General features: G+C 36.8%; 1 protein-coding gene across 1 annotated transcript; it reads left to right on the forward strand.

The window, feature by feature from the left end:
* Positions 1 to 796: 796 nt before the first annotated feature.
* Positions 797 to 4293, forward strand: fbxo22 (F-box protein 22). The gene is made up of 7 exons (XM_079867203.1): positions 797 to 973; positions 1903 to 2035; positions 2123 to 2207; positions 2299 to 2403; positions 2507 to 2659; positions 3212 to 3377; positions 3696 to 4293. The coding sequence occupies exons 1-7, from the start codon at positions 843 to 845 to the stop codon at positions 4087 to 4089; spliced, it is 1167 nt and encodes a 388-aa protein (XP_079723329.1). The 5' UTR covers positions 797 to 842; the 3' UTR covers positions 4090 to 4293.
* The last annotated feature ends 9304 nt before the right edge of the window (positions 4294 to 13597 follow it).

Here is a 13597-nt window from a genome sequence, read left to right on the forward strand (position 1 = left end):
TCTAAAATCAGAAAATATGGCTAGAGCAAGTAACTGAATAAGACACTTGTAAAACTATCAAACCATCATTATCACATGTAACATGCATAAATGCAATGCACCACCCTCAGGTACACAAATATAAATGTTTACATTTTTTTTTTTCCTTTTGCAACTGCCAAAATTATCAATATACCTGAATAAAAATAATCGAATCTCAAAATGCCTAATGTCTTGTTTCTTTATTGACCAAATACATAGGCTATATACAAAGAGAAAGAAAATATATTCCTGTTGATTAGAAAGCCTATGCAATGTTGAGAAAACCCTTCTGAAAAGTGACATGCCGTGGGTCTCAGTTTTCTGTGAGTGTGTGCGATTCCTCAGACCTGGAGGACCTTCTGAACGTATAGAAGCAGTAGATTTTTCTAGAAAGGAAAATTTAAAATTTTGAATAATTTAATGAAATCGTGAGAACAAGTAATCATGTAATCAGTAAAAAAAAAGTAACTGTAGTCTAATTACGAGTATTTTAAAATGTAATATAATCTAATTACAAGTAGGCCCACTGAATTTTTGGAATTTTATTATGTAATCCAGATTACATGTGGGCCTACTCACTACCAGCAGCACTGACTTTATAAAATAAAGGCTGACTGTACTAGACTATATAATTTCTTGTTTAAATGATCTTTACTGAAAACTTGTATTTAAAACAGATCATAAATGCAAACACTGTAAACATGTTCCAGTAGTCAGCTGTGTTTCTGAGGTCTGTACAGGCGTCCATTGTCAGACTTTTAAACAACTTCCGGTTCGCTTCCGTGTGTAGGGTCAAATGTGAGAAGATAATCCGTGTGAAAATGGAAGGGGATGCAGCTCCTCCAAACACCTTGTGGGAAAGCAAAGCAGGATATGTCCTGAGTAATGTCGCCGAGGTCGTGGAAAGGATTTTGACATTTGTGCCGACTAAAAATCTCTTCCGTATCGCAAGGTAACGTTAAAAAAATCTAGCTGACTGGAGATGTTTTAGCCTGTTAGCTTTGAGCTAATTATTTGAAGACCCCATTCAGTCCATCACAGCCAGGTTAAGCGGTATTAGATAAACTCAATTTATAATTTAACGGGATATTTGTGTACACGTTTACGTTGTTGAGTGATTAGTTTGGTCCGATCTCACAGGTTCCGATGTTCCTTCTCAGATTACGTTAGATGAACTAGCCTAGAATACATCAGTTGTTGATGTAACTTAATGGTGCGTTCAAGTCATCTCCTATAGATCGTATTTACGAGTTGAACGCACATGAACGCCACCACAATGTCGTAAATACCAGTGGGAAGCTCGCGATTTTCTTTAATCTCCGATCTTTACGAGTTGTGGGCGTGTCAGTGAGAAACATGGCGGAATACCACAACACTATCTATCAGAAACTATCTTTTATAAACAGATATAAACTGATATAAATATATCGGATGAAAAAACGGTATACACTAAAGTGTCTAAGAGGGTTTTTTTTGTTGTTGTGTGTGTGTGTGTGTTTGTTTTATATTGTCACTATTGTTCCTCACTTGATTTTGTCTCTGCCTGTCTGATAAATATAAAATGGCGTGTTGATACGGCTGTATCGATTATTTGGATGATTAATCAAGTGATTAGATGCTTATATTAATAAAAATGTATTTTAAATGTATTTTAAAATGCATAATTGGATCAATAAAGTATCAAAAGCAAGTAATATTCTGGTTTTATTAAAAAGTACTGTTAAAATAATTAATGTAATAGTATGTGCGTGCATATATGCAATTTATTGATTTATTAAAACAAAATGCCTTGATTACAATCAGTTGCAGACTGAAGTCCGTCAAAACTAAAATAATCAGAATCAGTTTGTTTGTTAATTTCATTGTTTCTTTTCTCTGTAGCGTGTGCAGGCTATGGAGGAATTGTGCACGCAGAGTCCTGAGGACGAGGCAGAGATTTACCTGGCTCTCCGCCTCTGGCTCATCCATATACGAAGAGCATGCTTTGCTTAGAACTATGACACAAGACTTGGAGGTCTGATGGTCTTTGCTGCTCTAGAAATGAAAATCTCACTCTTTCCAATTTGTTTTAATGTTTGTCTTTTGTCTGACCCCCTTGCAGAATATCTGTCTGCTACCCCAGACAGCTCTCTTAATGGTGAATCATGAGAACTTCAGAGGGTCTGGTAGCCACAGACACAGGAAGGGTACGTTACTTGATTACTTCTATATAAAAAAAAAAAACCTGTCAGTCATGATGAGGAGACTCACCTGTTCTCTTCGATCCTCCCTCTGCAGCCAGGAGGTGTGAGGATGAAGTGGACTCAGATCCTGTTGAGAAGCTGAGACGCTTACTACCTAGCAGTTGTGAAGTAATAGGCGTAGTCGCACCAGGAATTGTGGGTAAGACTAATTTTCCCTCTTTCCCTGTCTTCTACCTTTGCTGTGTTTGATTGCAATGTCAGTGCAACAGTAAAACTGTCATTTCTTATGCTGTGTTCTATAGTGACCCCCAGTGGATTACCCAGCAGCCCCCCAAAGGAGCATGAGGAGGGAGAAGCTGGCTTCAGTCTGCTTTTCCCTGCCATGGACGGGGTCACCATCCGGCTTTTCCATTTCTGCAAAAAGACTATAAGTGAACCGGCAATGGAGGATGCAGGTGAAGTGTTTAGATTGTTGGACAAGATCGTAACATTTAGACAACAATAGTAATGAAAGTATGGGGTCATTTAAGATTTTTTAAAATGTTTTTTTTAAATCTCTTATGCCTCACCAAGGCTGCATTTACGTGATCAAATATACAGTTAAAAAAGTAACAATGTAAAATATTGCAATTTAAAATAATTTTTGTTTTTTAAATGTAAAATTTCCGGCTCCCATTACTCCAGTCTTCAGTGTCACATGATCATTTAAAAACTCTGCTCATGAAACTATTCTCATTATCATTGATTAAAACAGTTGTGCTGCTTAATATTGTTGTGGAAACCATTATAGTTTTTTTCAGGATTCTTTTTCAGCATTTTTTTTTTTTTTAACTAGAATCTTTTTTAACATTAAAAATATCTTTGTCACTTTTAATTAGTTTAATTCATCCTTGCTGAATAAAAGTATTAATGTATATTTATGTATAATAAAAGAGAGAAATCGTATATATAGCCAATGAGTTAGTTGAATGGTAAGTCATATCAAAATACTTTGTATTTGATTTCAGGGTTGATTAATAACCCTGATCTAAAGGTGGTGCTGGTGTTCGACTACGACACATATAAACCTGGAGGTGGACGTTTTCTTAACAAGCTTCTGAAACCTCTTTCCCAAAGTAATGTACTTATTATTGGAGGACAAGTTGAGGACGTCTTTTCCATTAACAAAACCTGGTAAGTATAGAAAATTCATGGTAAACTTGATTTTAGATTAGTCAAGTTAGTTCCTTTTTTTTTCTTTCTCGTGTTGTAAAGAGTTGTTATGGTCAACAACTCCACATACAACAATTGCCCCTATGTGAACATGAGATTTACTCAGCATGTTTTCACACTATGCCTTTCTACCATCATCTGCGTCATGATAGTTTGTAATTTAACATTGCTTTAGTGTCACATACAGGAAGCTATTTTTCGCTTCTTATTTCCTCACATTACCCTACAGTCTCAGACATTATTACAATGATATCTCCATTATACAATCTCTTTATGCAGCTGTTCTCCAGGCTCTTTTGGGGCAGTAGGACTAACCTTCAGTGGCTCCAAGATCCAGGGTGCCTCAGTTCTGGTGGACCAGGACGTAAACAGCCCGAAAGCAGTAGAAGCCACTATCCAGCGGCTGAAGGCTGCTAATATCCCAGAGAGAAACACCATGGGCTTCATGTTTGCTTGTGTGGGCCGTGGCCACAAGAACTACAATGACCAGCATAACGTGGAGGCCGACGCCTTTCGGAAGATCTTCTCCAACGTTCCGCTTTTGGGATTCTTTGGAAACGGGGAGATCGGCTGCGACCGCATTGTCAAAGAGAACTACACATTGAGCGAGACAGATGCTGATGGACTACAACACTCTTTTACTACAGTCATGAGTCTGGTGCATTTTGGCTAACTCCTCAATTAGGAAACCCGCTAGTTAACTTGGTGTTTTGAGGACAGACACCGGCTGCTTTTTTAAGATAACTGAGCAGTTCCGATTTTGATCAGGTATAATTCTTTTAGGTTCTTTTCCTTGATTGCTTGTCTGTAAATCAGGATGTCAGAGGGACAATTAGCAGTTGTTTAACATCATATTGAGCTAAAAGTGGCAGGTACAACTGTGTCATCAGCTTTGGCATCAAAACACAAATCGGGGAAGTGAAAACCTCGTTCGTAGCTGCAATTTTAGAGCATGCTAATTTTGATGTCTGAAAACACTGAAGTGTCCTCTTACACCATGGTTTTTTCTAAGGTCATTACTTGCAGAACGGTTATGAAGAACAATTAGGATTTAGTTTTAATGGCATGGTGCTAAACCTTGTCTTCTGACTTCAGTTTTATGTGTAACTCTCTTTTGTTGTAGAGCAGAGCTGAAATCTGTCAGCTGATCAGATTTATTGTGGGTTGTACGGCTCACTCAGGCCTTATATACAAATGGTTTGTGAACATATTCAGGCACTTTCGAAAAAATTAAAAGCCAGCTTTGATGGAATGGCTAATGGTTTATCAACCTTGGTACAGATTATGGAAATTCCACTATCTTCATCAGCTACATAGACTCTCCAAAATGTCTCATGGGTTTCCACAACAAGTGCTAAGAAACTACAGAAAAAGTATTAACAAAGGATCACAGTATGGAAAGCTTAACCTTATTTATATACAGTAACCATAGACTTGCAAGCAGTTTGAAATGACCAGATCAGAAAAAGGACAGAAGTGGAATTTTTTTGTAATGTATTTGTGTATTTACTCTGCCTGTTCCAATCAAAATCCTGTAAAAAATTTAACAGGGTAGGCTAATCCTCCATTTCAGTTCATCAGTTTAGTTCTTGTTAAAGGTTATTCTTTTATTCTGTGCACTAGCTAAATAAGTGTTGATCACAGATGAGAGCTGTTTGCCTGTGGAGATCTATTTGTTGCAATATTTAGGAGGTTGATTCAAACATTGCTGTTGCCAAATCTCTTTGATTTGCCCTGATCTGATACATAATACTTGCCTTTACTTTAAGGAAAATACGCTTTCCTACTGTCATGTTTTTTTATGGCAGTGTTTTGATGTTGTTTTTCTTCACTGTCAAATATCTTAGGTCTAATTGATCTGACAGGTATATAATAATGTATATAATAAAATCAATGATGTCAATTAGTTTGCAGTCTTAAGTCATTTTTTTAACATAAGAAAATGGAACACACACACACACACTATATATATATATATATATATATATTTGTATTCCCATTTATTTCAACAGTATTTTTTTTTTTAAATGCGCTATTGCGTTTCCATAACTTTCTTTGAGGAAAAATAGAGAAATGAATTCCCGTGCTAAGAGCAGCCGGAAGAGAGAAAGATGCTCCCTGAGCAGCCGTTTCAGAAACAACATCGCTCCAGTATTTTCACTTTTTGTAATTTAATGCCAGAATAATATAACTCACAGTATAGTTTTACAAATTAAAAAAAAAAAAAAAATGAAAATATAAAAAAATGACTTTACTGGTCTGTAAAAAGGGTCCGAGAATTCGTAAATGCGTTCTGTCTTATCTTTTCCAGTAGATGGCGCTCTCGTGCAACAGCACTTTAAAGTGATCAGTAGGCGCTTTTCCACTGTAGGCTCATTTATATGGTAATTCCGGTTAAAATGATCCCCAAATAACATCTTAATACCAAAACATCATTTTAATAAATAAATAAATAAATCTAGAGATCAAATAAATCGATCATTTAGGCTACTGTTACATTAATTATGAAAGTGATTGAACACAAATGCTTGTCACAATTTGAGGAACTCCAGCTTTCTCTGTTGTGCGTGTGTGGGCCCTGGGTAGGTATTATATACGTCAATGGCAATGCCGCGTGCATCACAACAGACAACAGGCCATGTCAGTGGTAGCACACAAGCTGTTTCCTGTTTCTGCGGTTAGGTAGCCTGGAGCAGGTCTTGGTTGAGGCAGTGGTCAGATAGTGGATTGCCCCAGGACTAATGCAAACCGAAGCCATTTAGGGCTGCAATACAAATCCCATGACTACACTGGCACAGCAGGTGAACGCCACTTACAGGTAAAGTGTGGGTTATTTTAAAGTCCCTTCACCACAAAAAGAGTGAAAACATCTGTTTACCTCCTAACAATCTCTTTGGTCACATTCCATAGACACTGCCACTCAAAAAGGCCCCTGTGGAATTGTGGTAAATCTGACTTTCAGGAACAAACACAGCATTTTGGAGGAACATGGCTTCTCGATGTGCACTAAAAGTGGATCTGTTGGGGTGCAGGTGTTTTCAAACCTGTACATTGTCGCCTCAGGGCTCTTGGAGTAAAGGCATTCAGGCTCACTTTAAGACTCTTTCCCTGTTGAGAGCAGACTCAGAAACAAGACAGACAGACCCGAGCTTTGGGACCATTGTCATAAAGAGCAATGTTTTGTAGGTCACACACAGGGGGTGGGCCACTTTGCTCAGAGTTAGGCATCCCAAGTGTGCGAAATTTAGTCAGGCATTTTATAGAAAAAAACAAACAACATTTTTTTTTTTGTAGAATGTCTTGAAAGCAGAGTATGTAGACAGCATAATATAGATAGACAATATAATATGTATCTTATATCTGTCATTTCCTCATCTGAGATGTATGGATAAATATTACAAAACCTTTGAATGAATCTCATGTTATCCAGAGTGGAATTTAACATAAATTGATCTGAAGTGAGGCAAGTAATGCAATGTAAAAAGTAGTTTTTATGATTAGTAGGTATTTATTCATTTACATTTGAAATGTCAAATGTTGTGCACATATTTATAAATGCATGTGCCCAATTAGTTCATCTGGTTTAGTCATGCTAAATTTCCTCTACTATATGTTTCTTATGCATTTTAATACTGTCAGTAACACTCACACCAGCCGAAGTTTATTGCATAAAGAAATATAAAAAGATGCAACTAAATAATAATAAAAAAATAACTATATACATTGTAGTAAAACATTTTTTTAAGTTTGTAAGATTTCTAAATAAAGTAATGTTAATGATGTGTTTGTTCAGTATCTGCACTGATGTGAAAAGGCTCAGCTCCATTATCATTCGAGGAGCTGTCACAAGCATGTCTGGATTTTCTTTAATTAGCATCACGCTAATTAGCTATTATTAATTCAACACAATTTTGTTGTGAATTAAATGTATTCAAATATTTAGGCAAGGGTGTTCATTTAATTCAAGGCAGGCATTCAACGACAAACTAAATGCATGACATGCTAATATGACAAACTGTTGCTAATTGTGCAAAGAGCCGGAAAATGAAGATTGATTCTATTAGTTCCCTAGCCATAATGTCAGTCATAATTATTCATTCATTCATTCATATATATATATATATATATATATATATATATATATATATATATATATATATATATATATATATACCAGTATTTGAGAGAGATCTACTAACCTTTTCACTATTACGTTTCATACAATCCACAATTAGTTAGGCTCCTCTGGATGATGCATTATCATGTTTACTGTTATTACCTTGTCAATAATAAAAGAGCCATGTCTGCAGTTGCCACCCGGACATTTAATATACAAATTGTTGGACAAAAGTTTTTCAGTTATCTCAACAGCTTTAAAACTACTGATATTTATAAAAATGTGTTTATATGAAAGGTTTCAAACCTAAAATGATGCCTTAGTTTTTAGTTTTTAATTTTTTGTTATTAAGACAGACACCATTTTTTCTGTTTTCTTAGTCTTTTCGGTTTTTTGTTTTTTGTTTTGTTTTGTTTTTTTGACAGTTGCACCACCTGACATTTTGGGGGTTTAAGATAACAAAACATAAAATAATATTCATTATTTAAATGTACTAAAACCGAATCCACTAAATAGGTTTTATAGAATAATATATGTCATGAATTTAAAAGGAAATAATGCATTTGTCTTGGGACACAAAACTATGCATGTCATTGACCCACCATCATATCATATCATATCATATCATATCATATCATATCATATATATATATATATATATATATATATATATATATATATATATATATATATATATATATATAATTTCAATAAACTGTTACTGTGTTTTCATGAAATTACAGAAAAACACAATCACACTTGTTATTTATAATAATTTATTTTAAATCATATATATTTTTGGAAGATCCTCAAAAACATTCAATAAATTATTCAGTGAAGAAACTCTAAAGAAACTGCAATGCCGGATGGTCAGTCAGTGCCCTGAATACAAAAAGAGTTAAAAAAGAGCCATCAAACCCACATGCATGGACACACTCACACCCTGAATTCACTTCTCAAATGAATGCAATGCCTCAATAATACCATTGGGTGGAATAATGGACAGTTGAGAATTCACAAGGGAGACAATCTACATGTTTTGTCTGACTACCTCTGCTCTGTCTCTGGGTCATTCAAGTTTTTGTGGATTATGACCAAACTTTTGATCTTCTGTAGTCGACCCCACAAAGTGCCAAAACCACACCAGCATTCACACAGCTTTAATAAAACCACATCAGGCAGTTATTGTCATGACTTTTCAACTAAAGAGATGCTGTCGTCTGCAAATATAAACGTATAGATCTTATTTTCAATGTAACATTTCCAACTGTCCTTTGTTACAAATGCCCTTGATATGTGGTAGTACTCGGTAGTTGCGCTTTTATAAATCCTCATATCATATCAGGTCTCGTCTCTGTTTGATGGAGTGTTTAAGTGAAGAAAACTGCCCTGAAACTACCTCAGAGATACTTTTGACACTGATAGAGGGAGACAGTAATTTGAGGAAACAATGAAAGGGTTGAGTGCAGATATATGTGAGTGTTCCTGCTCTGACCATTAGACATTAAACTCAATAATTCAGAACTTTCATAACCAGTCCGCTTGAACTGTGACTTTAATCTCATTAACTTTGCATGACCACAATCAAAAATCTTATCTTAGAAATATCAAATATTTGAACAATAGTGGGATTAGGCATCACTCATTTGGAATATAATTTCCTCAAGGAATAATCCCACACTGTCATGTACGACCAGATTACAGACAGAAAAATACTGATAAATGTTTAAATGCATTCATGAATTACAGATTGCGTGAGAGATTCATATTCAAAGTGATAAAAGTATTAAGCCAAAGACGGACCCATATCACTCTAGACATAAAATTCATGATGTTGCTGAGAGAATTCTTTTGTTTTCTTTTAAGATTTCTTTAAGACATCTCACCATGGTAGTTTAAGAGAATCTAAGTTTTTAGATAATAAGCAGAGATCGTGAGCAGATATACACCAATTCATATAATATAAAGCCTTTAAAATCAGTTCCAAAAGGAGCATTTTGAAAAGTTTAGATGTTTACAGAGAACAAATAATGATAAAAATGCTGCTGTAGGATTTATTCTTTTGTGTTCAATAAATGTGCTGAATTCATACTACTGAGCATCTGGATTCATAGCAAAATCAATACACAAGTTACCCAAACAAGAATATTGCTGTGTTGTAGCATTGAACACAGTAGTCAAATGGCCACCACGTCTAATCCCAAACCATCTTTCAAAGAGATATGAGCCAGGAGAAAAACGCAAATAAATTATACATCATATTTTAAAAAGCTTCTCGGGTTTCTTTTTGAAAACATTCTTCTTAAGTGCATAGCACCCTGGTGAAGTGAAATTGCTCGGTAGAAGACATCTACTCCAGAGACTGTTACCATGGCTACAGAGGAGTTTTTACACTTCACATTTACATAAAAGTTTTCCGCTGGATGGAGCAGGATTTTATCCTCTACTTTCTGTAGAAGTGGGTCAATCAGAAAGAGCAAAACCGGTAGACTGGGAGAGCTGGATTTAGACTGAGGGACCAGAGAAGAAGATGCTATTCAAACACACCTGGCTATGAAATCCATTGAACAATTGAGAGAGAGTGAAGGAGCAAATTACAAATGACTATATCTATATCCGTTTTGTCCCTCATCTCCTGCCCCAGACATTTAGTTTCTTATTGGAGTTAAATGTTGGTGTGTGGTTCGTTCAGTGAGGTTTCCCTGTGTGGGGTTTTCACCGTCGAATTATGAGGACATCTGTCTTGTTACTTTGGTATCATAAGTTCCTCTTTTGTATTATATTTTATTTATATTTTCTTAAGCTGTTACTGATTTATGTCATTAGGTTGATGTTTAATTCGTTTTTTTTTGGAAGCCGTAGGGAGGAGGTTGCCATTCTTGTTTTCTTGAGTAATTTTCTCCTGTTTATTGTCAGTTAGGGAGTAAGGGAAGACTTTTGTACTTTCTTTGGGGTTTTTATTTTGTTAGGTAAATTACATTTAATTCCCTTTTAGTTAAAACCATTTTTGTTTGTTATTTCAGCCCGGTCTCACCCCAAAACGTCACATACTGACGCGTCTTGACCAAACGGCAATATACGACGAAAAGGGTACCCCTAAAACGTCCATATGAGACGAAGACATAAGCGCACCAGCAGCGCCTCTTAGCGGTACCCTAACGCATACCTAAACCTACCCATAACCCGAATAGTCACATACGGACGTTTTAGGGGTACCCTTTTCGTCGTATATTGCCGTTTGGTCAAGACGCGTCAGTATGTGACGTTTGGGGGTGAGACTGTGTTGGTTATTTTGGCTTGAACCCCTCCTGAAGATTCACGCTTCCTGTTATTCATCCCTGTGTTAATAAAAAGCTTACTTTTGACACTATTTTGTTTTGTAGTATTTGTATGTGAGCTGGGACAGGAGAAGGGATATATGTATCAATTCAATTGATGCTTTGTTTGTCATCGGCATTCCTAACCCTAGACGGGGAGGTCGTGACAATATTTTTCCCAGCAGTTATTAACTTTTTGCTGTTATGTAAGTGCATTTAAACCTTTTCATATTTTTCGTATTCATATTTAATTTTAAGTAGAGATTTAAATAACACTGACTGTCAGAAAAGAATCCGGCTCTTGCTTCTGTTAGCTGCTGGTTTATATGCCATGTGCATGATCTGTCTGTTAACAAAACTGCATGTCTCTAGAGCACCAAAAGTTAAATAGTGTAGGCTACCATTAAGTAAAGAAATAACAGTGATTATAATTTGTGATCAATGATCTGAATTTTTTTTAGTCAAAAACTAAGTAGGCCTACACAGTTACAAATAAATGCTTCAGAATGTTAAATATTTATTATATCAGCTAATTTTGAAATGTAGCCTAAACTAATATTTCCTACTGACTCACTACAGCAAAAGACAAAAATAACTGGCTTAAAGCCAATTTTTGTATACAATTGGTGGCTCTGGCTGCTAGCTATTCTGTTGTGTTGGCTAATAAAATCTATTCAGCGGTAAAACTACAGACTGGTTTAGCCAATGTTATGTATTTAAATGGGAGAGCATAAGAAGAGAATAATTCAGTTGTCATTGAGTTTGTGAATGTAACACAGTTTGTTATTGTGGGAAGAAGGATGCGGGAACCGGCGAACGTTCAAAGACTTTAATTAATAAATAAACAAATACAAAACTAAAGCAAAGGCAGCAGTCCCTCACGGACGAGTGCCGCCACACATAATAATACAAAACACAACACAATGTAAAATCCAGGCCTGTGCCCGGTTGCATAAAGCACCAAAGTGTAATTTCCCCTTATGAACGCCCTTAGGTTTCCCTTAAACTTAAGGGTATTTCTTTAGGTGAAACGTTGCTCGCCATGATACAAGTTCGCTTGCTCTTCTCTAACGGTGCGTGTCCACTGGCACGGAGCGAGCGTTTTCAATACGCTCTACGCACGAACGCTGCTGACGTATTTCCGGTAGAATCTCAGCCAGCGTCGTTACTTCCGCATAGCACGTTCTTAGTGTAGCCTACTTGCGGCAAAACTTTCATAAAAAATTCATGTTCTCAGAAACGGAGACAACGATTTTAGAAACCGATTCGCTAGTCGGATTTCGCATGAGATGAGAGAATACTCACCCTCAAAGTTGACGATGTAGCTCGGAATATATCATTTAAAGCCCTTGTGACAGCTAACTGCCTCACAATATTGTTAATATCATTCAGGTTAACTGCTGGAAGTTCTTGTAAACAGCGAATGTAATTTGCCATTATCTCCACCTAATACAAAAACGGCTTCCGAGTCCGACGCAGCACCGTATGTAACTGGGCGGCTGAGACATTTGTTGCCTATACCTATTGGTAGGTATTTTGCGTTTTGCAAAACTTTTGCCACAGGTAGGCTAAGTTTTTCCAATAAGCCTGTGTTGTTTTTTTCAGGGTTAATCACCATGTGACCACACAATAAACCATCTGAAGGGAATACATTAAAATCGTGTGACAATTAAAGACACACTTTAAAAGAGTTGAACTTCACTGATCATGCATGGATACTTAGAGCACTCTAACAAAACCAGCTCTAGATACTCCCCTTCAACCATACATAGGGCATGGGTGGGGGTAAGGGTTCGGAGCCCGACAGCACTTCCCTGTGGCCCCTCCTGGGAGCTACCCATCAGCTGCGCTCAGCTAAATGCACTCACATATGAATATTTCAGTGCCATTTAATGCTCCTGCTGCAGCCCCTGAGGAGCCTAGCATCAATTTGTGAACATGCCGTTAAAAGCCAGGACGTATAATCCAGAGTGAGAGCTGCTCTCCTCCCCACCAGGCCTTCAGTCCCCAGCTACTAGTGAACAGCTTTGGCAACTTTTTCCTGCCAAACTCTGCTGACTTCCCCCACCCCGGTTTAAAAATATATGCATCTGAGAGAAGAAGTAGACAAATGGTCTTGTCGTTTGCCCCCGGTTGGTCAGTTTTCCCAGAGAGCTTGTTGCTGTGCAGTCTGCTGGCAGTGGAGAGGGCAGTGATAGTCTGTTCATCTTCTGGCCCCATGGTGCTGCTGTAATGCTCACATGGAGCAGAAGAGCAAGTATAAAATAGCCACGCTCACACCATCTGCGTGCCCACTGGTCCCATGGGAACCTGAAGCAGAAATCACCACATTTAGCTATACACACCTCATTGTTCACTTGTCAGGTGTGAAAACATGAGCACTCTGCACCTCATTAAACAGCTGGAATCCTAATCAATCCTATAACCATGAGTAGAGAGCACAATGAAAATGCTGGTACACCCTGAACAAGGCTTTTCAAGGAGCAGAATGTTAGCTTAAATTCACAATCATCAAACTAAAATGTCTCATTTCAAAAATCAACACATACAATTATGGAAAAAAGAAATGGCATAAAATTATTCAGACAATTTTATAATGGTGCCACTATTCTAAAATACAAATGCATTAATACTTTTTTTCCCCCCATATGAAACATTAGTGAAACTTAATCATTATCAGAAATATCTTTATCCTCCAAATGTGCACAAATGCACAAGAAATGTGTTGTGGATTTCAGGAGCTCTGG

Source organism: Squalius cephalus (genome assembly GCF_949319135.1).
Source record: "Squalius cephalus genome assembly, chromosome: 3".
NCBI lineage: Eukaryota > Metazoa > Chordata > Actinopteri > Cypriniformes > Leuciscidae > Squalius > Squalius cephalus.